General features: G+C 39.9%; 1 protein-coding gene across 2 annotated transcripts; it reads left to right on the top strand.

Moving 5' to 3' along the window:
• Positions 1-2,662: 2,662 nt before the first annotated feature.
• Positions 2,663-24,616, top strand: SLC25A24 (solute carrier family 25 member 24). 2 transcript variants are annotated; one of them, XM_068140969.1, is made up of 10 exons: positions 2,663-2,928; positions 12,342-12,468; positions 12,989-13,076; positions 13,549-13,660; positions 16,327-16,485; positions 16,818-16,970; positions 18,235-18,342; positions 20,017-20,184; positions 21,352-21,502; positions 22,164-24,616. In XM_068140969.1, exons 1-10 carry the CDS (start codon positions 2,743-2,745, stop codon positions 22,340-22,342), a joined length of 1,431 nt encoding a protein of 476 aa, XP_067997070.1. In that variant the 5' UTR covers positions 2,663-2,742; the 3' UTR covers positions 22,343-24,616. The 2 variants fall into 2 exon arrangements, with proteins under 2 accessions (XP_067997070.1, XP_067997071.1); XM_068140970.1 differs by lacking the exon at positions 2,663-2,928 and adding an exon at positions 3,233-3,306.
• The last annotated feature ends 607 nt before the right edge of the window (positions 24,617-25,223 follow it).

Genomic DNA, 25,223 nt, shown 5'->3' on the forward strand with positions numbered 1-25,223 from the left:
CTACCAATATTTTAGAAAAAATGTCAGCATCCTACTGAAGTTCTCATCTTGATCTTCTATTTATGCCATTTCTCACTTTGGTCACTCATTCCTCATCAAACACTACTTTTGACTCATACTGTGGGTAAATTATAGCAGATAATCAGTCCACAAACTTGTAGGTATTGCCACTAAAGCAACAGTTGTATTGGTTGTTAAACAGGATTTCAAGCGTTTGTGCATATAACAACATATTCACTTTGAAGTGATCACCAAAACGTGTTGTCTGTCATCTTGCTGCTGGGAAAATGTTAACACTCAATGCCTGCAGGTTCCTGAGAGTGCCTGCATACAGCTTTGTTGATTATGTGGAAATAATTACCTGATGTTGAACATCTAAATGATACCAGCACAGTATAAGGTATAACTGCCTGAGATCAAGTGCATGCGTCAGGCATTTGGTGTTAATTTTTGAGTTGTTCTAATTAATATGTGGTGTTAATAGTACAGGTACAATATTTATTAAGATCTTCATTAGATAGGAAAACAAGTGTACTTCATCCAGCCATCAGATCATGCTAGTGCTGGATATTAGACACCTAGTGATATGCAGTGGGAATTGAAGGTAGTACTGTTTCATTTCCATATGCCACTTTTTTATTTACTTAATTCAATAATTAATACAGCTATTTATTAATTGAACATTCTGATTTTCAGTAAAAAGAATTGTTGTGCAGATTGTACTTTATTAGATAAAGATGTAAGGATGATGGTATGAGTGGAAAAACAGAATCAAAGGCCATACTACTTAGCAGTATTACATCACTGGGATACAGTGACATCAGCAAGATTCACAGAATCCTAGAATGTTAGGGGCTGGAAGGGACCTCAAAAGATCATCTAGTCCAATCCCCCTGACAGAGCAGGACCACCCAGAGCAGGTCACACAGGGACACATCCATACAGATTTTTAAGGTCTCCACTGAAGAAACCTCCACAACCTCTCTGGGCAGCCTGTTGCAGTGCCCTGTTACCCTCACAGTGAAAAAAAAAAATAATTCCTTATATACTTTCCTTATTCCAGGAAGAAGTGAAGTATGTTCAGTATCTGCCTATTCCAATACACAATGTAAGCTGTACTAGCAAAGTGACATGTTTATATTTGGACCTGTCTTGCTTGACATTTATCTGTTACGTGGAGGCAGCAGAGTACAATCATCCAGTTTCCATATGGCCCCAAACTGTGGGAGACCACCTGTCTTGCTTAAGTGCAGTGCTGCTATTCAGAGAGGCTGCAGGAATGGAGTGACAGGGACCTTTGGAAATTCATGGCACATGGGAAGGAATGGCTCCTTGCAATGGCACAGGCCAGGGAGCTGCTCTGCTGAGAAGGGCCTGCTTGTCTTGGCAGACAGCAAACTGAGCATGGACTAGCAACATGTTGGGCTGTATTAACCACAGCGTGGCTAGCAGATGGAAAGAAGTGATTACCCTCTTCTGCTTGACTGTGGGTAGACACTCTAGTCCAGTTCCAGGCTCCCTATACCTGAAAACCATGAATAAGCTGGAGAGTTCTTCAGAGGGCTGCCAAGATGTCTGAGGACTAGAGCATTTGTTCTGTGAGGAGGGGCTAAGAAAACAGCTTGCTCAACTAGGAGGAAAAAAAGCTTCCTGCAGACCTAAAACGAGTCCTCCTGCTTTCTGGTACCTACAGAAAGTTTATAAGGAATATAGCATCGAGCTCTTTAGAGTGGGACATGGTGGTAGGTATAAGAGACACCAGACACAAACTGAAATGAGAGCAGCTCAGAGTGGTTCAAAACGGTAAAGCTTTCTCTCTGTGAGGCCAGTCAGGCTGTAGAACAGGCAGCATCACCTATGAAGCAAAACACCTAGACACCTCTTTCTAGTCTCTAAGGCCAAGCAAGCCAAGGTCTTTCAAAGACCAGCCCTAGATAAGGGGCTCTTAGAATCATAGAAACAACAAGGTTGGGAAAGACCTCAAAGATCATCAAGTCCAACCTGTCACCCAAGACTTCACGACTTCACGACCATGGCACCAAGTGCCACATCCAATCCCCTCTGGAACACCTCCAAGGACAGTGACTCCACCACCTCCCTGGGCAGCACATTCCAATGGGTAACAACTCTGTGAAGAACTTTCTTCTCACCTCGAGCCTAAACTTCCCCTGGTGCAGCTTGAGACTGTGTCCTCTTGCTCTGGTGCTGGTTGCCTGGGAGAAGAGATCAACCCCCTCCTGGCTGCAACCTCCCTTCAGGTAGCTGTAGAGAGCAATAAGGTCTCCCCCGAGCCTCCTCTTCTCCAGGATAAACAATCCCAGCTCCCTCAGCCTCTCCTCATAGGGCTTGTGCTCGAGGTCTCACGCCAGCCTCGTTGCCCTTCTCTGGACACGTTCAAGAGTCTCAATGTACTTCTCAAATTGAGGGGCCCAGATTGATAGTATTTCTCGACTTGTACTGGAAATGTTGGATACAATCGTGTAAACGCGTGAGAAATGGCTCATCACGTTGCAAGGCGCTGCGGCTACCGCCCGCCCTCTTCCCTCACGGCCGAGCGACAGCACCGCCTACGGGCGGCCCCCGCTCTCCTTCCGCCCCGCTCGCTGCTGAGGCGGGCCCGGGCCGGCTCCTCCCCAGGCAGCTGCGGGCGTTGGCGGCAGCACAGGCGGTGCCGCCCGTCCGCGCCCAGCCCGCGGGAGCCGAGGGGCGAGCGCCTTGCTGCCAGTCACGCACGGCCCCGCCATGTTCCAGCTCGTGCGAGGTCTCGTTCTGCCGGCGGCCGCCTGCGACGGCAGTAAGGATAGCGACTCTCGGTACGCTAATCTCTTCAGGAAGCTGGACCTCAACGAAGATGGGAGGGTCGATATCGCTGAGCTCCAGACGGGCCTCCGGGCCATGGGCATTCCCTTGGGAAAAGAGGCGGAGGAGGTAAGATCGGGCCGGGGGCGCGGGGGAGGCTCCTTCCCCCGTCTTCAACAGCTTCACCGCGGCGCTGCATCCCGGGGGAGCCGCTGCTGCTGAGCAGCCTCTCTCCCGAACTCAGCGGCCGTGGGGAGGGTGAGGCGCGGCCCACCCCGTCGCCCGCCTTGTCAGTGAGCGGACGCCTCCCGACTGGGTCTCGCCGTGATGGTCCCGGAGCTGCTGAGGACCCGGGAGCCGCGTTCGGGGCCACTGGGCCGCGCCTGGATGGTGTCAGCCTGGGGCCTGTCCTTTTCCCAACCGGGGACTGCTCCGGCGGCTGTGTTTTACGGGCGCGCCTCAGGGCTCCGAACGAGGAATCCCGAGGGCTAGCGCTGTTCGCGAGCAGTAAGTGTCGGCGACTGTAGTGCCAAGTGGGCACGGCCGGGTTCATGCATGGCTTCTGACCTCCTTTGATTCTGTGTTGCCCGGTATTTGATAGCATACGTCTCCTCCGGCATGATAGAGGATGGTAGTTACAGTTTCAGTCTGTCACTCCACCTTTGCATAGTCTAGGTCAGAACAAACTGCGGTTTGCTTTGCAAAGCGGGTAAGTAAGTCTGTATAACAGTGAATTGTAGTATCAGAACTAGTTGCTGAAGATAGGTGTCTATGAACATGGAAATGATTCTTCCTGGTATGGGCTGTGTGAAAGACCAAGGTCCTTCTGCTGGAAAACACACACTTGTAACAGTGCTGATCAAAACACAAATCACACATTGTGCTGTGGATTCCGCAGTGATCAGGTTGAGCTGTTATTCTGTTGTCCCGATATCGATGTTGTGACCTCACAAGTTAGTAAAACTTGAGTCACCAGGTGTTCTGGTGTAGTGCTAAACTACAGTAGTAAATCTGACCTGTACTTGAAGAGAAACTTCTCTTTCTTAGTTCTTTTCAGTAATCTCAGGGGATCAGAATATAAAACCATTTAATGTACAATTCTGTAAGCCTGAGCATTTGTGTAGTAAGGCAAATCTGCATTGAATAGGCACACATAGGTTCAGGTCAGGCTGAACAGGTATAGCTGAGATCAGAGCTGGAGCTGTTACTGTAGCAGTCCTGTTCTTTGTTTCAGGATAAGAATGGTTAGATGGCATTCTGGTGCCATGCCTCTACTAGCTGTTGCATACTTCCTGAAAGAGTTTTAGTAAATTAAACTTAAATTGTATTGCAGTGTTAAGAGATCTGTTGGGTCAGTGAATTTCCATGACCTTATATTAGTCATGGGACACTGCCAGTTCTTGACCATGTTCTCATTAGTTGCACTTAATTTTACCTGGTTTTGGTATATCTAATTCTCTGTCTCAGGTACTTAAGGGAAAAGTACCCAGCAGGCCTCTTGAATGGTGCTTATGTGAGAGTGTAAATGAGAGCATGCTTTGACTTCAATATTGCTTTTGGTCTTTACAATAAATGGATTTTGCATTCTCAGGTCCTGGTGTATAAAGTAGGGACAGTTTAGCCTGTTTGTTTTTACGTGAGAGCTGTCAGTATTCAGAACATGTTAGATGCAAACTTCAGTCGTTGAAAACCTGCTGTACCAGTTTGATTGTAACAGTTTGGGGGGATTGCTTATGTTGAACAATAGGGGAACGTGTGACCAGTTAATTTTCTGTCATTTAGTGAGGGTGATCTTCCTATATAACTCACTGAAAGCCTCAAGATACAGCTGGTGTGCTTCTTAAGTGTTGAGCAACTTGGAATTGAAGTCTCAAGTTGTTTCTCAAGATTGGTGTGATGCCTTTCGTTAATAGTGCACATCTGAGTATCTGTCAGATCTTCTGAGTTGCTCCAGTATAAAATGGAAGTGAAACCCAGGAAATTGATAGAGATAACCTAGACATCTAGATGTAATGGAGAGCAGAAACTGTCTGCCTTCGTTGCTTAAGAAACATCAAGTAAACATAACAAGCCGGGAGTCATGTTGCACGTTCGAGAGGGGTGAAAGAATTGTTGAAGTACACTGAAACTTCTACATGCTCACCATTGAAACTTGATGGTAGGCATGATTTGAACTGGAAACTGAACTAGTTATATGTAACTGTTAATAACTGGACTTGTTATAAGAGAGCCTATTTAAAATGTGCCCCTAGCTTCTTTCCTTTCTTTACATAGCTAACCTGCTTCCTGTACTTTCTGCAGCTTGAAGTTGCCTTCTCCCACTTACTTCAAGCCTGAAAGTGATGTGGAGTTCAGTAAGATATCTTACTACTTGATTAGAAGGTATTTTGTTAAGGAAATCAGCTATTGAATCATATTTGTGTTTGAAGAGGCAGAAGTAGTGTTATAGCTGCTAATAACTGATGAGCAAGGAAGTGTGATGCAGACATACTACACAATAATTAGTCTTAGCTACTGAACTGCTCAGCCCTGCCAACATACAGGCACCATGGAATGGGCAAACCCGGGGATATCCTAAAGCAGAGTATGCTTATGTGCCTTATGTCTGGGTTGGGGTGTCAGGCTTTGCCCTGTTACTATGTTCTGGATCAGGGTTAGGTTTCCAAAGTTACCCTTGCAGGGCTGGCTTTCGTTGCATGAGATGAAATCCACACACATAGGAATGTTGGTCACTGGACTTCTAGGGAGCATAGATACTTCCTGGTTAACTCCTGGTAAGGGCCTGTGTGAGTATTGCTCTGTCTTACTGTGAAGTCAGGTGGTTCATCCTAAGTCATCATCTTTGCAGTATAAATTAGTGCTTGTGTACTTCACTCTTTGTTTGAAATGCAATTCCTCTCCAGAAGGAATAAGCAGTCCTTAAAAGATGGAAAGCTGCTGTCCACATGAGTAATGGACTGCTGGTATACTCTTTTTGTTTCACCTTTCATCAGTTGTCTTGGCAGCTTTATGAATGTTTAAGGTCTGGTGAGGCACTCTTTTAGGTGAAGTAACATTGTAGAAATGAGAATTTAAGTGAAAACATGCGATAAGCTTTGCAGATAAGTTGTATGTCCCTCTAAGGAAGACTTCTGTTTGGTTGGTTTGTTTTTTAATCCCATAGCAAAGCATCATAGCACAATGTGACAGAAGCTCCTGGCTTTGAGTTCCACTTGACCTACCTCCTGTCAGTATCTGACAGAAAAAAGTAAACCACTGGAAAACCTGAAATGTGTGTTGCATAGGGGCTGCCAGGATGACTCCTGGTTTCTATTGTAGTGTATTAGCTGCCAGGAATGGGTCATTTCGCAAAGCCTTATGAGAATTTCCTGACATAATACATCAGCACCTACAAAGGAGGATTTGTTGGGTGACAATACCAAATGATGCTCTACAAGCAATGTTAACAGCTATTGTTTGGTCACTTTGATTATTAGAGTTGTCCAGTAAAGAGACAAAATAGATGCTGCGATCAGATCTGAAATGACCTCATTTCTGTGTCTTCAGAATGCTGTGTGCCTCTTAGGCAGGAGTACCATAAATGGTGTGAATGGTTATATGAAGTCCTATTTTTGTTCACCCTTTCCTTCTGTTGCAATCAGTCCTTACAGTAAACCTGTAGGAGGCAAATCCCATGTTTTTCAAGCTTCAGTTAGTGGTAGGAACAGCCAAGCATTCAAATTCAGGTACTATTTACACATTGAATCTTGGAGCTAGGAATAGGAAGCTGTTATTCCAATGAATAACTACATTCTGGAATCAATAAAATGATCTTATTTGAACTGACTCTGTCAGGTTTTGACATAATTCTTTGGCTTGCATTAAGGCTCCTTAGATGAAGAAACAGTGTGGTGAGACACCTCTGTGTGGTGGAAACAGGGCTCAACGAGTCTTAAATTCTGAGCCATTAGGAGATGGTCTGTTTAAAGTAATTGTCTGTGTTTATGAAAATTCTAGTCCAACAAAGTCTAAAAATACTCAGAACACCCATAGGGTGTTGCTGCCTTTAAACCACAGGAGGTTCAGAACTCTGCCACATGAGGCAGCCCTCTGTGCAAGTGGCCAGGTGAGAGCAGGGCCAGGTGTACATCACTGCTGCCGGTGCCTTTCTCTGGCCTCTAGAAACTGCAGCTGGAGAGTGCTTCTGAGCTTCAACTTTCCATACCTGTTCTTAGTCCAGAAAGCACATACTTGTTTAGTGACTGAGCTAAATATGTCCTCAAACACTTCCATGGTTGAGGTTTTTGTACTTTTCTTAATTTTGGTAACTTCCCTTACATGGCAAAATTAGGAGGCTACTAGGCTGAGTTAATGGAAACCTCTTAATTATGTTGTAGCTTGGCTTGAAAGTCACAAAAGGCATTGGTTACTTCAGCAACTTAGAAACGTGGTCATTTTCAGCCACATGATACCTACTCAGAAATAACTATACATGATAGGCAGATTCCTAGTGATTTAAGTTTCAGCTCTTCCACATCCATGTCATTCTTTATGTGAAATGAAGCTTTCTCTCACCTTAATTGTATGCCAAAACCTGGTACTGTAGATTTAGAGTGGACAGACATCTTTGACTTTCTACCAAAACTGATGTCATATCATGATACTGTTGAAAACTGGAACCATTTAGTTCCTTTAAACTTTGCATTTCATGCTACAATTATGTCTGATTGTGGATTCTTAATTGTGAGATAGGACAAACAGACTTCAGTGGTAAGCAAACATTGTTTCATTTCGGTATGTGCAGCTTCAGAAGCTTTTTACTGATTTGTGCAGTAGTCTCCAAGTCTTCATAGGAAAGAGCAAGATGAATATGTTTGTTTTAGTAACGCTTTAAACATCCAAGGAGATAAAAGGAATTTTTTTAATACTAACTTGATAGGTTTTTTCCTGAATAGTGACAGGGTGAAGTGAATGATTAATTCTTCCTCTTGATGCTGCGAAGTACAAGAATACCAGGCACCAAATATGGAAACCCCCACCTCTGAAAAATCCCTTAACTGCGTGTTGAAGTGCTTTGCTAAATCCCTGTCTTGAGACAGCACTGTGTCTCGGGTAAACAAACAAGGTAAACTGGTGAATTGTTTATGGTAATTGTAACACCTCTGGAGCAGAGTGATCTTATGGAATAGAAAAAATGAGTCTACCAAGTATGTTCCAAGTCAGAAATACCAGTGTAACTTGCAAGAAATGATGAATGAAGGTACAAGGAATACTTTGTATCTCCCATTTACACTGTTTCAGATTCTTGAACTCTAATTCATAGCTATGAGTTGAGAAAGTTTATCCAGGTCCTGAGGGAACAGCTTCTGCAAGGCATATTCATGGCTTGAATCTCTTCCTTTTTGGGCTCGTTTTACAGAAATGTTGTTATCTGAAATGGACCTGTGAGCAAACTTCTGATAGTGTCTTCTGGTCCCAGGGAACAGCGATGCTCAGGATTCAGAACAGGAAGGCAAAGCTCTAGAACTGACAGCAACATCTGTGCTAATGCCAAGGGTGCAAGTCTGCTGTACTGAAGTGGGACTTGACTGTCTGTCTGTGACAGGCTTAAAAAGCATACTTGGGTACTGTTTCTTTGGGAGACAAATATAAATGCACATTCAAACAAGTTGAGAGATTTTTTTGGAGGCTGTGCCAACTACTGTTTTGCTCATAATGCAGTGTTGTGTTCAATTTCTGGAGGTTAAGTGTCAGTGTAATTTGTTAGTGTGTTATGTGGCCTCACTACCTGGGGTATAATCCTGTGTAGACACATCCTCAGGCCCTTTCTGTTTGTGCTGTACCTCTCTCCCAACTGGTGCCATTTGGCAGGACTGACTAATCATTTTTACTACTGATTTTTTTTTTGTTGTCTTTGTGTCATAAATTCGTGTAGTCTTGGTGGATATAGATAGGAAAAACATGGTAGCTTTTAGTAATGTAGGGTACTTACCCCGTAAAGAGAGAAGAGTTGCATATGCTTGAGCTGTGAGTGAATCTGGCTTCCAGTAAGATTGCAGTCTAATAACTTAAAATCATAGAATGTAGAACTGTGTGAGTGGCTGGAACTATCTATTTATTTTGGAGGTGAAGGGGAAAAGAATCAAACAGATGAAAAGGCAATATCCTGATTGGTTTTATATGTAATACCTCTGTTTTTGAAAGAAAATATCAAATTTGTGAATGTCCAATGCAATTCTGACAGTGGTGCTCATGTGTTTGCTATACAGTGTTTGTAACTGTGGCCTTTGGAATTCTAATCATAGATTACAGAACAATGAATTGTTAATGACATCAATTATTTGTCTTTATGGGTTTTTTTTCACTTGTTTTGCAGATAGCATGATAGGAAGTCAGAAACACCCAGTAACTTCTTAATGGATCACTTCCTTTTAAATATTCTTTACATTGTATTAATTAGCTGAAATAAGAAGCTAATGAATAGGGGATTGGTAATCATCTGTACTGAGCAGCCCTGCCTTTCTTCCACAACTCAGTTTTGTAACCAGAATATCAAGGCTTAAGCACAATATACAAATAATGATAGCAAGTAATATAAAAAACCTGAGAATTTAAGGGAAAATTCTGTATAAAAGCATTAAGATTTTTTTTGTCTTTACATTGTGGCTATGAACGTGTTAAAGTTCATTGTTCTGGCACAAAATAATCTAATAATTCATCAGGCCGCTTACAGAGTGTCAGGATTTTGAGGTGTATATAAAGCCTGTCTATAACCTTTCTGATTTATTTATATTTTTTCTCCCAACAGACCTGCTGGCTTAGGTTTCCACACCAAATACAGAGGTCTTCTGGAGAAGTAGGAATTCAACACTGTAACAGGCTTTATGCAATACAGAAATTGATTCCGTGTTTCAGTCTACTTGTGGTCTTTCATATTGGTGTTGCCTTGCTAGGCAGGACTTGGAAAGCATCTGTATTAACAAAATGCACAACAGAAAAAGAAGAAAACTAACAGGAAAAAAAAAAAAAAAAGAGGAAAAAGGCAGCAGTGTCATGACCAAACAGGTCAACACAGGAGCATTGTAGTCAGTATGTGTGCAGGCCCCTAGCATTAAAAAGAAAGATCATTGAAACTGTCTTCATATACCTATCATTAATTATCAATTCTTTACATGGTCACCATTTTGCTTTTACCTAGTGAATTGTCTTTATTGCTTGGGGCTCAAGCTTTTAGACAATGAGAAAAGAAATTGCCTGCCTCAAAACCGAAACATTTTGCTCTTGGTGCTGAGCCTGCACAAAGGCGAGGTGATCCCACAGTAGGTCTGTAACAAGAAATGGCAAGATTTGTGGCAGGCACACTGAACATTGTTTCCCAGGACTTAAGGAGAGGACTGGCATCTAATTTGGTTCCTGCTCTATTGTTGTAAGCATGCCTGTTTTTAAATGCATCCAGTTCTCCTCCATCAGAGAAGTTGGTGAACCAGGAATTGGCACAGCGACAAGTGGTTTTAAGTGTGCAAAATCTGGTAGTGCATTAAATGCAGAGCAGAAAAGTTGGATCCCTTGTTCAACTGAAGTGAGGGTGATTGAATGTTTAAACAGTTTGCCTGGGGAGGCTGTGGAATCTCCATCTTTGGAGGTGTTCAAGACTCAGTTGGATGTAAGTCTGCACAACATGATCTAATTAGATGTGCTTTGAGCAGGGGTTGTGCTGGATGGCCTCCAGAGGTCCCTTCCAACCTGAATTACCACTTGATGCTGTGAATGGGCAGTTTGTACCTGGGAGATCCTGTGCTATAGAATCCAGTGTCTTCCTGCTGGCTATGCCCATGGTGTATATAACCCCCCATGAGTGAGTTTCTGCCCTCCAGGTAGAAGGCGAGCTCCTTTCAGCATTCCTGTTCGTTCTGCAAACTTGCAAATTACTGGTATTAATCTGAAACCTTAACACCCACATAATTAGTACATTTTGTAGGCACTAAGAGGCTTTTATATGAACTTTTAAATTTGTAATGTGAGAAAAATGCATGGGCCTGCTGAGGAAAAGCACCCTTTTGTTTCCTGTCGCTTCTGTTCTGCTTCCCTGAGATTGGCTGCGACTGCCTTTAAGTCTGGAAAATAACTGTAAAAGCAAAAGTAGGCAATGGAGGGTATGTTTGTCCTTGCCCTTTTATAATTGTTGCAACATACAATCCATTCATTTGGCAGATGAAATGAAAGGTGCCTCACTTCAATACACGCACTAATTGCCAGCTCTCTAAACCCCCTAGGAATTTCAGTGGAGGTTTTGTAATTAGAATTTTATTCTTTTTTCTTCCTATCTGTAGGCTGGAACAAGACTTTCCTTGTTCTTAATTTCTATTTATGTAGTTTTGATAGCAGTAGGGGATAGTAACAGTTTGTGTTGATCAGCGTTCCCATGAAGTGTGTGTATGCCTTCTACATAAATTGCTTTTTCTCAGTAGCTTGTAGAACTCTAGCAGAGTGTTTGGGTCCTACAACACAAGGTGCCATGTGTGCAGGACAAGATGGGTTGAGATTATAGTGTCTGATGGGAGGGCCCTTTTTCTAGCTTGAGTAATTTGAATGGTGGGTGGGGGGTTTTTTGGCTGGTGGTTTGTTTTTTTCTTTATATTTGGTTTCTTTTGAATGATCAATCTATTAGCATATCAGACTTTGAAGACAAGTCTCAGCAGTTACAGGCTGATGTTTGGTGGGGCTGGTATAATTTCTTCTGTTTAAAAAGTATGTTTAGACACACAAAGGTGGTCAAGTAGTGTAGCCTAGGCTGTGTTTCAGGCTTATTTCCTGCAGTGCTGACAATTGTATACCATGCATTCATCTGGTAGTTAATTGTAGATGTTCCTTATCTGCAGGACAGTTACTAGGAAACACGTGCCAAAATTGGAAGATAGCAGTGCTTGTCTTTGTTATGTAACAAAATCTGTTGTTTGGATGGTTTTAATTTTTTCAGGGTTTCAGTTTGAAGCAGAAAGCCCTGCCTTTTCAGACCCTGATGGATAGAAGTGTTAGTCAAGCAAGATCTTTGAGTAGTTAGTTAGTTAGTTTTGGTCAATGGTTAAATACTTAATTGCTTAATTAGTAGGTGACTGGATTAAAGACCATTATTAAGACGGTATTTGTTAAATTTTACTGACATAATGACAAATTTCATGTATATACCAGGAAAGTCACAGGCTTAAAGTTGTTTGCTTACATGGTTTTGGTCCTGGTCCCCACCTTCTTCTCCACAAATTGATACCAATAGGTGTAGCTTGCCAGTGCTGGTAATAAACCTGAAAATCTTTGAGAAGGAAAATGATGTAAATGATAAATAGTGCTTTCTTAAGTCTGTCTTTGCTGCTGCTGGTTTTTACTCTTTATGAAAATACTGAGTGTGTTAAAAACAGCTCTGAAGTGTATGCTTATATGTGTTCTGGAGTTGATTCCCAAAGTGACCAATATGATACTTTTCTTAAAGCCAGAGCTGTGCCATGCAGCTGTTCCTTTGTGACTTGCTGTAATTTAGAAAAGTCAAATGTTGACTTTTCTCTCGACAGAAAATTTTTAAAGCTGGAGATACAAACCAGGATGGACAGCTAGATTTTGAAGAATTTATGCGGTATCTTAAAGATCATGAGAAAAAGATGAAACTGGCTTTTAAGAGCCTGGACAAAAACAATGATGGTATGCCTTGATTGATTTTATTTGTTCAAATGTTGTTTGAGGAAACTGCATTAAAGGTTGTCTTTCTTGATATTGTTTGTCTGAACTGGAGAAGAAAAGTTATGACTGTGGAACCCCTCCTGTTTCTTAATAGGATCATAATTACAGTTTGCTATAGATTGAAATAATGAATTATTGTAGTTATTTTTTCCTTTTTATTATCTTTTAGGGCTGTTGATCTGGGGCTCTTTTTTTCCCCCAGATGGAGAAACTGTAACAAAGTTTCTAGGTATTTATAAAAGATAAAATAGTTTTGAATGTGCAGAATGTTTACATCTCATTTGGTTGTATATTTTTAACGTGCTAGCCTTTGCTCAGTCCCTGTAATGGACAATCCAAAACCAGAATTTGTGTTTAAATGTTTATTGATTTGTCTTTACTATTATGTAGGTGTTAAAATGGAGATGAGTGAGCTCCAATATGCTAATTGTATTAAGATCCAAGTTTTAAATATTTATCATCTTTTTCTTCATGTTTCAAGGAAAAATTGAAGCATCAGAAGTTGTCCAGTCCCTCAAGATATTGGGTATAAGCATTTCAGAAAAACAAGCAGAAAAGATCCTGCAAAGGTCAGGCATTATTATTTCTTAAAGTATTTTAAGATTCTTTGTATTGTTTAATATTTTCATAATTGAGAACAGAATAAATGGGATTATAACTATAAAAGGTGTGGGTACCTTTATAGGAATTCTCCCATATTTCATCTGTTCTTGGCTGATGTTAAGTCTTGGGATGAGAATGTTAGCTCATTTCCCTATAAATGTTGTTGATAGAATGAAGTGTTCTGTTTTGAAGTGAAATATGCCAGATGCACTTGGATAGCAGAAGCACAGTATTGCAAGGCCATGACAGATTTAGCCTTGAAGTCTCATAAGGAATTTACAATCAGTTAGTTGTCGCTTAGGTCATGGCCAATTATTACTTTACCCCCCCAAAAAAAAGAGTGGGGAGGAAAGGCAACAAAACAGAGCAAAACTTCATCCCCATACCTGCTACTATTTATTTATATGTATATATTTTTTTTCCCCAATTTCTTTTCAGTATTGATGCTGATGGGACAATGACTGTAGACTGGAATGAATGGAGAGATCATTTCATGTTTAACCCAGCTGCAGACATTGAGGAAATAATTCGATACTGGAAACATTCTACTGTGAGTTCATGTTTTCTTTTCACTTACTGCTCTTCAGTTCACCTGTGCTGGGTTAATTTTCAATATTGATTCTAACATTTTCACAGTTGTTCTGTTTCAGGCACATTAGTATGTAAGATTTTCTTTTTTTTCTTTTCACTTTGTGAAAGGAAGTCAGGATAGTGTCATCTAAATTTTATTCCACAGAAAGATAACAACCATAGCATTTAATCTTTTTCTTTTCATATTACAGTACATTCTTAGGTTCAGTGCTTTTGATATATTGAAACAGATTGTAGAAACATTTTAACTGTTTCTTATGTTGAATTATTTCAGTGTCTGCATTTATATAGTAATACTATCATAAAAGCACCCATATTGTGAGTGATGGTTTTCAGTGCACAAACACACTCTTGGTGCTGATTTAATAGGCAGCAGTGGGCTGTCCACTGGCAGATAAAAAATGTTAAAGTGACCATTCAACAGGCCTCTCTAGCCACTTTAGTGACTGACTTCTAAGAAAAAATAATCAGGTAAATCAATAATAATCCTGTTTGCAAAGTATCCTTCCTGTAGATTATTGGAGTAACTCATAGAGTTAGGTAAAAATAGAATTCTTTTAATATAGTGAGACCATTTATATCTTCAGGGAATAGTCTGTGTTTCCATAATAAACAGGTTATGAAATCTAAGAGCTTTGAGTGTTTCACACTGTACAATCTCAATTCAGAAATGCTTGCCAAAAGGCAGTCAGCTCCCTGTTGCCTAAAGGAAACACTATAAGGACTGCTATGAGATCAAATAGTCCTAGTCCCAGCTTACTTAGTGGAAAGAAAAAAACCCTTTGCTTTAACGAAATGCTTCATATTAATATTATTAAACATAATATATATATATACATACATACATACATATATATATATAAATATTATGGAATGTCACTAGTTATCCCTAAGAAACAATTTTTGAAGTCTCTTGTAAACTTCCAGTGTTGCAGTCAGCTGATGACCCAGTTATCACAGCAAGCAAAATCCAGATCTACAGCAGCACTGCTGGTGTTTCAGATAAGAGCAGATGTGAGACCTCACATGCTTGGCTGGCATCAACAGCTCTGCCTATGTGTTTTTTATTGTAATATTTCAATTGCCGTCAGACTCTTCCAAGCAGACAGCTCCACTGGCATAGACTTATGTGTTGGTAGCTGTGGCATTTGTTACACGCACCCTCCAATGTACTTTATTTTTCTTAGTTGTGTTTAAGGCTTGATAGACACAAGGTTTAAATCCTGATAGATACACATATTGCTAAAAACATGAAAGTTATGTATTAAAAATTGTGATTAATCTTTTGATGATTCCATGTAGTTGAGCAACCTATGACACCATACTTGGAAACCATGGATGTCAGAAAGATTAATTTGAAAATCCTTTCATCTGTTCTTTGTTCAATATCCACAACATGAGGTGCTTATCCTGTTTGTCCCATGGCTCTGCCTTATAGCCATAGACTTATGTCTTGAACAACTTTAGCACTAAAGCCTATCAAGTTGAATGGTAATACAATCATGAACCTCTTAATGAAATGTCAAACTTGTGTAGTTAAAAAAAGTCATTACTGTGTCTGTTGGTGTAACTGATAAGAAAATATATAAAGTGTCATTAAAACTCATTATTTTATAAGATACTCTACAGCAACTACTGGAAATAGAACATTCCAATATATTTGAGAATAAATCCTATGAAAAGTGACTGAAGGAGCTGGGGCTGTTTAGTTTGAAAAAGAGAAGGCTGAGCAGAGACCTCATCCCTCTCTGCAACTACCTGAAAGGATGTTGTGGAGAGGCTGGCGCTGTTCTCTTCTTGCCAGTAGTTAGTAGTAGAATAAGAGGGAGCAGCCTCAAGCTTCAGCAAGGCAGATTTAGACTGGACATTAGGAAAAAAAATTTCACAGAACGAGTGGTCAGGCATTGGAATGGGCTGCACAGGGAAATGGTTGAGTCACTAACCCTGTATGTGTTTAAAGATCATTTAGATATGGTGCTTGGGGATATAGTTTAGGGGTGAACCTTGTAGAATAGGTTTATCGGTTGGACTTGATGATCCCAGGGGTCTTTTCCAACCTGAATGTTTCTGTGATGCTGTGATCGGCTATAAAAATGCTCCTTTTAAATATCGGTGAGGGAGAGGGAAGTCCCACATGTGTGTGAATGAATTGCCATGAGAGAGCAATCTTTTGTTAGCATCCTTAGGAGATTACTCAGCTAATCTCAGGAGGCTGTCCGGTGAAAGGTTAGCTGCAACATAAAAGCGTTTGAGCTGTAGCCCTGACTGTAAAGGTCTACCAACCATGACAGGATGTCTCTACTCCAGCCGTACTTCAAGCAGACATTTGTCCTCATCTTCAATGAGGATGGTGCAGTCTTTGAAATGGTGGGTCTGTGCTCTTACTGCTGAATATCTGTCTAGAAGTCATTAAAAGCTGCTATTCGTTGAACAGCAGTAGTAGTCTGTAGCAAGTTAATTATAGAATGTAAATTGCAGATTTTTTTTTTCTTTTTAACTAGCATTTTGTTTGTGTAGTTCCAAGTGTTAGGTTAATTTGGAATTGGAATTGTTGATAAAAATTCAGAGGGTGGAATGAGATTATTATTTGCACATTGATAGCTACATTTGCTTTGGATTCGATAGGTGCTGGATATAGGAGATAGTTTGACTGTTCCGGATGAGTTCACGGAGGAAGAGAAAAAGACTGGACAGTGGTGGAAGCAGCTGCTGGCAGGAGGAGTGGCTGGTGCTGTCTCTCGAACAGGTACAGCGCCATTAGATCGCCTTAAAGTGATGATGCAGGTAGGTTCAATGGTCAAGAACTTTTTATTTTCCAGTGCATTACTTCAGTTTTCAGAAAACTGATGGCCAAATACAGAATCTAAGGTATGGAGGTCTAGTTAAGTTTTGACAATTTCCCTATTCTGTATTCATTAAAATTGTCTTTTTCCATTGTTATATATTGGCTGAAGTGTAAACAAAGTATTTTAACACTTGTGCCATTAAAATAAGATACTTTTTTTCAGTAATGGGTGTATTTTTGCTAGCTGATATTTGAAGCAATTTAATACTTGCATGATGAGTTTTACAATGTAAACAGCAGTATTGTTTACTGTCACTTTGGGTGTTTTTAGGTTCATGGTTCAAAGTCAAACAAAATGAATATAGCCAGTGGTTTTAAGCAAATGTTGAAAGAAGGTGGTGTCCGATCCCTCTGGAGGGGAAATGGTGTAAATGTGGTGAAAATAGCTCCTGAAACAGCTATTAAGTTCTGGGCTTATGAACAGGTAAGATGATAACTTAGGAATGAAAATCATGGTAAATGAAATATGATATCACTGTTCATTATTTGCACTGTTGTGTTATGTAGGAATTCTTATCCTGGTTGTGGATTTTGACACAGTAGTTTAGAGTGACTTTCAGATTTGAGACAAGAGGATAGAATAAACCAGGTTGGAAGAGACCTTCAAGATCATCGTGTCCAACCTATCATCCAACCCACCTAATCAACTAAACCATTTAAAATAGTCTATGATTCTGTGATTTATTCTGTTAATAGAATACTTGGTATTAGGATGATATTGTTGTATTACAAACAGTGTAAATAAACTGAATCTGTCATACGTTTCATCCAGTCTGCATAGCTTTACATGGAGTATTGCATTAATACCTAATTTGTTGCTTTGAAGTGATGACAACTAAAAACCTTGCACAGTATGCTAGCTGAACTTATACAGCATTCTTTCAAAGTCAAATATCACTGTAAGATGCTCTCATCCTGGATTTCAGAGTTATATTTACCTCTGAATCAGCTTTAAGCATCATGTTAAGGTCTAATCCTCCTTTGGAAAATGAACTCCTGTTCTGGTGTAGTTAAGTGATCATTTTTTTTCCCCTGTGGAGCTTGCTAGTGTCTCCAGTAAGGCTTAGATGAGCATATTGCACATTTCTATACAACTGTGCAATAAAAGCACACAAAACCCCACTCAGGTAAACTTTGAGATATCACAAAACTGTATGACAGGTTTTGATGCCATAGAGTAACATTGAGCACATTATTCCTTACTCTTGCTCTGCCTTTTGGGAGCTGATGGCGCATTCTTGTGTGATGGTCTCTTGAATGAAACAGTGTGTACAGCTCTCTAAGTGTCTCTGTGAGTGTGATAGTCAATCTTTCTTTCTTTGGTTGAAGAAGTGGATCTTCAAGGAAGTTCCTCTTTGTTATGTGGGGCCATAGTGTGGGTACCCTTGTGTTGGCTGTTTGTAGGATACCTGACAATATTGTGCTTGGCTGAAGTGTTTAATGTAAAGGATTCTTGCAGGCTGGAATATTTATGGTATTCTTGAGAATCCTTGCCCACAGAATTGCAGTGAGTGTAGTGCTAAGTATGTTGGGTTAGTAAATGTAACTGTGAATACATGAAAATGTAAGTACAGCTTGAAAAGACATTTTTGTACTGCACTTCTGCCTCTCCTAGTAACTCTTGCCTCTCCTAAAAAGTATGTGGTATTTATCTGACTTGTTTTATATATATATATATATATATACAGTATAAGAAGATACTCACTAAGGATGATGGAAAGTTAGGCACCGTTGAAAGATTTGTATCTGGTTCCTTGGCTGGAGCAACAGCACAAACTTCTATTTATCCCATGGAGGTAAGTAACAGAGACTCTGCTTCCAGTAGATACTTTGCCAAAGGTCTGGTTCATTTTCAAATCAAACTCCATTTTGCTCTTGCAAGTATTGTAGGAGTTCCTCTATATTTTTATATCCTAATTTATTTTTACTTTAGACTTCCTTGCAGAATTTCAGTTACAGACATTTCAGAATATGCTTTGTGCTAATTGATACTTGTAATTTTTCTGCATATTGGGCTGTATAATGTTAGTGAAAGCAATGTTTAAATAAAACATAGCCCACAGGGGAAAAAATAGTACAAGAATGCATTTCAATTCCATGCATATTCAGGGATTTTTTAAATTGGGCATAAATCTTTTTCACACTACATGTAAGCAAGGAGCTATCTTGCCTGTAGCAGAACTGATGAAGTTCCATTACATTATAACTGGGAGACAAGTCTGATTAGGAGATTAGTGTGGAGGGAGAATATAACAACTACAGCTCTGTCTGGGTGGATTAACTACTCCTCTCTGTAGGACCTATTTGTATGTGGTACTACACGTTGCACTTTAACTAGTGTTAGTATATTAACTGTTCTAGGGTAGCTATTTCACATCCTGCTTTTCATAATTAGAAATAGGATACACTTCCTTTACTGCTGGTTCTTCAGAAAGTTTATCTTATGCGAATAAATGGAATATACCTTGGGTCTGGGATTAAACCTGTACCAACGTTGAGATTTGGAAGTAATGGGAAATGTAATGTAAATACCCTTTTAATCAGGAGGGGTGTTGGGGAATAGAACTTAATTGGTTCTGATTGATGGCAATGGTAATGAGCTCTTTGTAAACAGCAGCATTATTGCTGGAGCTGCTGAATTGTAGCTAGCCTGAGTACAGAATGAATTAAGCTACAGAGTAACTGAAATGTTAGGTAGATCATCTAGATATGGTGAACTATTCTGCAGTGTGATGCTATGATCTTTCTAACAAAGATACAGTACTGTCCTAGAAAAAAGTTTGTAGAGTGTTTTGAAGTAAATGAGAAAAGCCAAGTGTGAGGAAGCTTCTGAGGAACCTGCAACCACGTGAGCCTTTCAACTAGGCCAAATTCTTGCTCAGGGAATTCCTTCTGTGATTTCTGTTGGATACTAGTATTATTTTCTTTAAGGTACTGTATAGACTTATTTGCATTATTAATCAGATGCTGGGTGTCAGTAGTAGGACTCAATCTTCATATCCCTTAACTACAACTCAAAGGATTCTTGTTTTTTGAAAGTTTGGTTGTTTTTTTTTGTAATATGCTTTGGTGTTCCCAGGCCAGAAGTGTCATCTGCTAATATGTCAGTGCTTTCACTTGTTCTTTAGCTAATTCTTCTATTAAATTTTGCCCACACTGTTGCCTTCAAGGTGATCAAAGGTTTGCTTGCTACATGTATTAATCAAGAAAAGAAAGCTAAAATGCCATTTTAAAAGAGGCCAATGCTTTATAAGCTAGTGTGTGGTAGTATGTGTGCTACTCTGTACTGATGATAAAACCTGAAGAAACCTGCAGAGCCGTAACAGTGCTCATCACAAAGGAGATTTGAAATACCAAAATGCAAAGCAGTTCCAGATAACTGAATAAGCAGAGATACTGTGTTTTCCTGTGTTTGTAAGACACATTAATAAATAGGTATGTAAATAAGGCTACTATTTTTTCTCCTTTAGGTTTTAAAGACCAGACTGGCTGTGGGTAAAACGGGGCAATATTCTGGGATGTTTGACTGTGCTAAGAAGATCCTGAAAAGAGAAGGTGTAAAGGCCTTCTACAAAGGCTATATTCCTAATATTCTGGGTATAATTCCTTATGCTGGCATTGACCTTGCTGTTTATGAGGTGAGTTTAGGTAGCATGTAGCTTTCATTGGTTAGTTTATAAAAAAGATAAATATTCTTTAGAATATTTCTATCATTAATCAGGTCATGTTAGATCTGTAATCTATCATGATAGGTTTTTTGTATGTTCGTAGTATTACAATTGCTTCCCATTTAAAAATGAGCAAATGAGAATTTCCACTAATCTTACTAGACTTTAATGTTTTTCTTTGTTTGTCCCTCCTGGAGGGAAGTGCCTGTGCTGATGGGCCCTTAAATGGTGGCAGTTAGCAAACAAATATATTGTAAGACACAATTATCTAGAGTGTGGCAATACAATGTGCTGATGTACCTCACTAATCCTGTGGCACTGGAACATACACATTTGATAGCAAATATGGGCCTTAAAAGAACTGATCTGATAGTCAGGTTATGTTGCCTTCTGTGCATTTGTGATACTTAATACATTTGTTTTGCCATTCTCTCTGATTTATAATTGGATTATAGTAACCCGGGTTTCTGGCATATCTGTGCACGTCACCAGAATTCTGTGTGACACAGAGTTGTTATGAGGTGTTTGAAACACCGCTCTCTTCTTTTAAGAGGACCTGCCACCTCTTGCATTCATGATGGAACAATTGAAATGTTTTGTCTACCCTAGGTGCTAGGTGTTGCTTCAAAGTGTGTTAAGTAACTCAGATGGTCTGACTAATATTTTTCTTAGCCTAGACAAGTTTCCTTTGTGACACTGCAGTAGTAATCAGCAGAATTGCTTGATCAAACATTTTTCCAAGCAATATGGAAGTTGTTCTCTACAGTTTGCATCCTTGCTTCTTCATAGGGTGACATACTTAGTTGTGTGAGGAGTTTTACCCTGTAGTGTCCTGAGTTGTGTTTTCCTCCTCCTTCCCCTGCCAAAATATTAATAAGTCTAGAACATGGAGACTGTTATTGCTGCAGGGTCTGTTAAGGATTTGTCTTCTAACCATTAACTAGTGTAGTCTGCTTGAAGTCCTTCCCTGTGTGCTAAGATGCTACCTGTGGGCTTTACATCAGTCCTGAATGCTTGCTTTTAGTGATAACAGTACTTTCCAGGATTGAGTCCCTAAGATTTCTTGTTAATAAAGTTGCATTTGCTTATTTTATTGAACACAGATCTCTTCTCTTACTTAATTTTATATCTTGGCAGCTCTTAAAGAGTACATGGCTAGAACACTATGCATCAAGCTCTGCTAACCCAGGTGTTTTTGTGTTGTTGGGATGTGGTACTGCTTCCAGCACTTGTGGGCAGTTAGCCAGTTACCCTCTTGCTCTTATCAGAACACGCATGCAGGCTCAAGGTGAGTTCTGTTGTACTGAAAATGTTTCTGTGTGGTCACATCAAAATTGTATCATTTGGGATAGCCATAGGAGAGTTAAGGGCATAAAAAAACTCAACTCAGAAAACCAAGCAATTATCTGCAAAATCCTTCTTAATGTTGGTCTCTTCTTCCTATTATGCCTGACATTGTTCTCCATCATACTTGATTTAAATGTAACATTGCAGACACTAGTGCTCTCTCTGCTTTGAGAGCTACATTCCATGCAAAAGTACTAGGCATAGAGCTCCTGTCATAGTTTGGGAGCACTTGTCTAAAATTTAGGATGCTTCCTAAATTTTAGAGGTAAAATGGAAAGGACTTGCATCATCCTGTGAAAGTAGACAGCAATGTTAGTTCTGGAGAATATTTAATGACAGTTTCATAGGCGATATTTTTGCTTTATAGACTCAAGGATAGGAGTCTAAGTTTCCAAAGGAATATTGGTGCATTAAAGCTTTTCATTGGGATTTAGACACACAGATGTCTCTCAGATGTCTGGGATTTAAGAGATCTCTTCTCTGTGAGGAGTGAAGTTATAATCAGTGGTCCTAGAGGTGCAGTGGACTCATCACCCACATATTTAATACTTAGGAATTTTAATATTACTAGAACTGTGTGACACATTATCATTTTGTTCTAGCTTCCATAGAAGGAGCTCCACAGCTAAACATGGTTGGTCTCTTTCGAAGAATTATTGCTACAGAAGGCATCAGAGGACTTTATAGGGGCATAGCCCCTAATTTTATGAAAGTGCTTCCAGCTGTCAGCATCAGCTATGTTGTGTATGAAAAAATGAAGCAGAACTTGGGAATAGCATGAGTGAAGGAAGAAGGTGAGATGCTTCTAATCTTGTTGAAATAGAACAAAAATGATTCCTCAAGCAGTCTGCTCACAATGGAGACAGATCTTTATGCTGCAACTTCTACTTTTGCCCTGAAGTGGCAAGAAACTTTTAAAAATTCTAGTTCACCATTTCTAAAGTGATGCCTATATTGCACTTTAAAATATCACTCAGTTTGAAGAAAAATCAAGAAACTATCTAAATCATCAATATGTATTTTCAGGAAATTGTGCATATTTTACTCATTGGCTTTTGGGGTTTTTTGTATTTGTCTTCCTTAAATGTGTGTTTGGCCTGGATCAAACCAAAGGTAGGAGAAGTTTATACTGCCTTGATACTGAATATATGAAAGTGACTTTTTGTTTTGTCACACTGCCTATACTCAAGTAATTCACAGGCAACCTTTTGCATGCCTATAAGTAAGCACTTATTATTGCTATTTTTGAAAACTTGATATTGAGGTCATATGAAATAGGTTCTTAGATACAAGAAAAGATTAAATAACACATTAACATGTAGCCCATCACCTTTTTCTTCAGGCTAACAGGTTTTGTTTGTTTGTTTGTATTTTTTTTTCTTATTGAAATATTAAGAACCTAAGAAAGTGCTGTCCCATGGTATCAGAATACCTCAAATGGATTTTACACGGTATTTTTGTAGTACAATCAGTGATTTTCAGAACTTGTTGCACTGGACTCAAATTTCATTGCACTTATGGTAAGTGGTGATAACATTTCCATCAAGCTTAGTGTTACAGCTGTGTGTTTCATAGAGTCATGTAATGCACAGGAACAGAAAAAGCCTGGGTAGTAGGTCCATTCCATACAAGTGCAAGTTGCTGTTAAAAAATGAGGTGGAGGATCCAGTATTAAGCTGATAGTGATTGTAACACGGCCAATAGAGGAGCTCATCATAGCTGCTGTGTGAAGAGAAGTGCTTCTCACTTTGGACTCCCCATTCTTTTCCTTGCTCAGAATTACATTATGATGTAAAGGTTTTATAAATCCCCCTTCCCTCACACTTCTCTGTGCACACTAGCTGTGTGCAAGAAATTCAGGTAGTGGAGGACTGAAGCATCTTTCCCAGGTGACCAAAGGGGGCTACTGATCTCAGGTGCCCATTGGGTTGAGGTTACTGGAGCAAACAAAGCGTGCACACAGAATTTGTTGTTGCTTGAGAAACAGCTCCTCCTTGAAAAAACAAAGCAGCGCTCCCTCGATGCAGAAAGCCTGCTGGTGTTTCCATGTACAGGTACTCCTAAAATGACTTCCTTTTTGTCGTTTGGGAGGAGGGATGGATGTGCAGCATTTCAGTTGCCTTCAAGCCTGAACACTGACATAGAGTCACACTTACTGTCAAGCCCATTTGTTATGCTTTTTCCGTTTTCTGCAATGCGTGGTGTCTTAATCTTTGTAAATTCTAGATTAGTCTTATCTTGACCTTCTAAAAGCAACTGCTCTTACATTACTTCCTGAAATTGGATTACTGAAGGAAGAACATTGTTCCTGTAAGGTTATTAAGCATCTTTTTTTTTTTTTTTTTTAAATTTTTCAACAAATGAGCAAGCAAACCTCTATAACTGCCTGAAACTCCCTTGTCCACTTAATATTTGGGCCATAGTTTTTGAGCAGCAAACAGATGTGAATCTGCGTTCAGTGCTTCCATGGTTGATGTGTAATCTTCATAAACTGATAAATAACAAGTCCATGAAATTTGTGTTATAAAATGTTGGTTTATCAGACTTCAGACAAGGGCAGCTTTAGCTGTGTCTTTTGGCCTTCCTGTCAGGGAAACCTTGGATTTAGCACTTTGTAAAAAACAAAACAACACAAAAAGTCATTCTATCCAAATCATCCACGTGTAAAATGCCTTTGTGATTTGAATGTTTTCTGGGTTTGCCAACATTCTTGTACCTTTGTGGGGTTTGTGAGATCGGTTCCCAATCCTATTTTATTTGACTGTGACCAATGAGCAAATGTATTGTGTGTTTGTGATGCTAAGATGACTTTAACAGTGTCTGTCTTCTGGACTTTCTCCATCTTGTTTATACTGTGCAAGTGCCATTATGAGTGCTGAAAATTATGGTAATGATGTTTTAAAATGTGGAAAAGATGAGGTAATTTAAAATTTAATTTTTCATTATGTGCCTTTATGATGACTGTGATCAACTGAGTATTCTTTGGTTTTTAAATGTATGTTTACCTTTCTAGCTCTCTGAAACTACCGGTTTCTAATAAATGTTTGTTTCCTTATTTGGTTGGAGTGTGCTGATGTTTGTTTTCTGTTCTTTTTATTTTTCATAGCCTAATAGTTGTCCATGGGACAGCAATGTGCCCTTGTGGCCGAGAGGGCCAGTGGCATCCTGGGATGCATTAAGAAAGTGTGTCCAGCAGGTCTAGGGAGTTCTCCTCCCCCTCTACCCTGGTGAGACCACACCTGGAATACTGTGTCCAGTTTTGGGCTCCCCAGTTGAAGAGAGAGGTAGATCTACTGGAGAGAATTCAATGGAGAGCTTTGAAGATGATTGCAGGACTTGAACATCTCTCCTGTGAAGAAAGACTGAGAGACCTGGGGCTGTTTAGTCTGAAGAAGAGAAGGCTGAGAGGGATCTTACCAATGTCTAAATATTTAAGGGGTGGGTGTCAAGATGAAGGTGATGTCCTGTCACTGTGTGCCAGTGAAAAGAGACTAAGGAACCATGAGTACAAGCTAGATCACAGGAGGTTCCACCTCAACACGAGGAGGCAGCTCTTTATAGTGAGGGTGGAGCAGGCTTTCCAGAGAGGTCTCCTTTTCTGGAGACATTTCATTGGATGCATTCCTGTGTGGCCTGCCCTAAGCGATCCTGCTTTGGCAGGG

This window comes from Melanerpes formicivorus, unplaced genomic scaffold (genome assembly GCF_026170545.1).
Source record: "Melanerpes formicivorus ecotype bairdi unplaced genomic scaffold, bMelFor1.0.p_v2 SCAF_7, whole genome shotgun sequence".
NCBI classification, from domain to species: domain Eukaryota; kingdom Metazoa; phylum Chordata; class Aves; order Piciformes; family Picidae; genus Melanerpes; species Melanerpes formicivorus.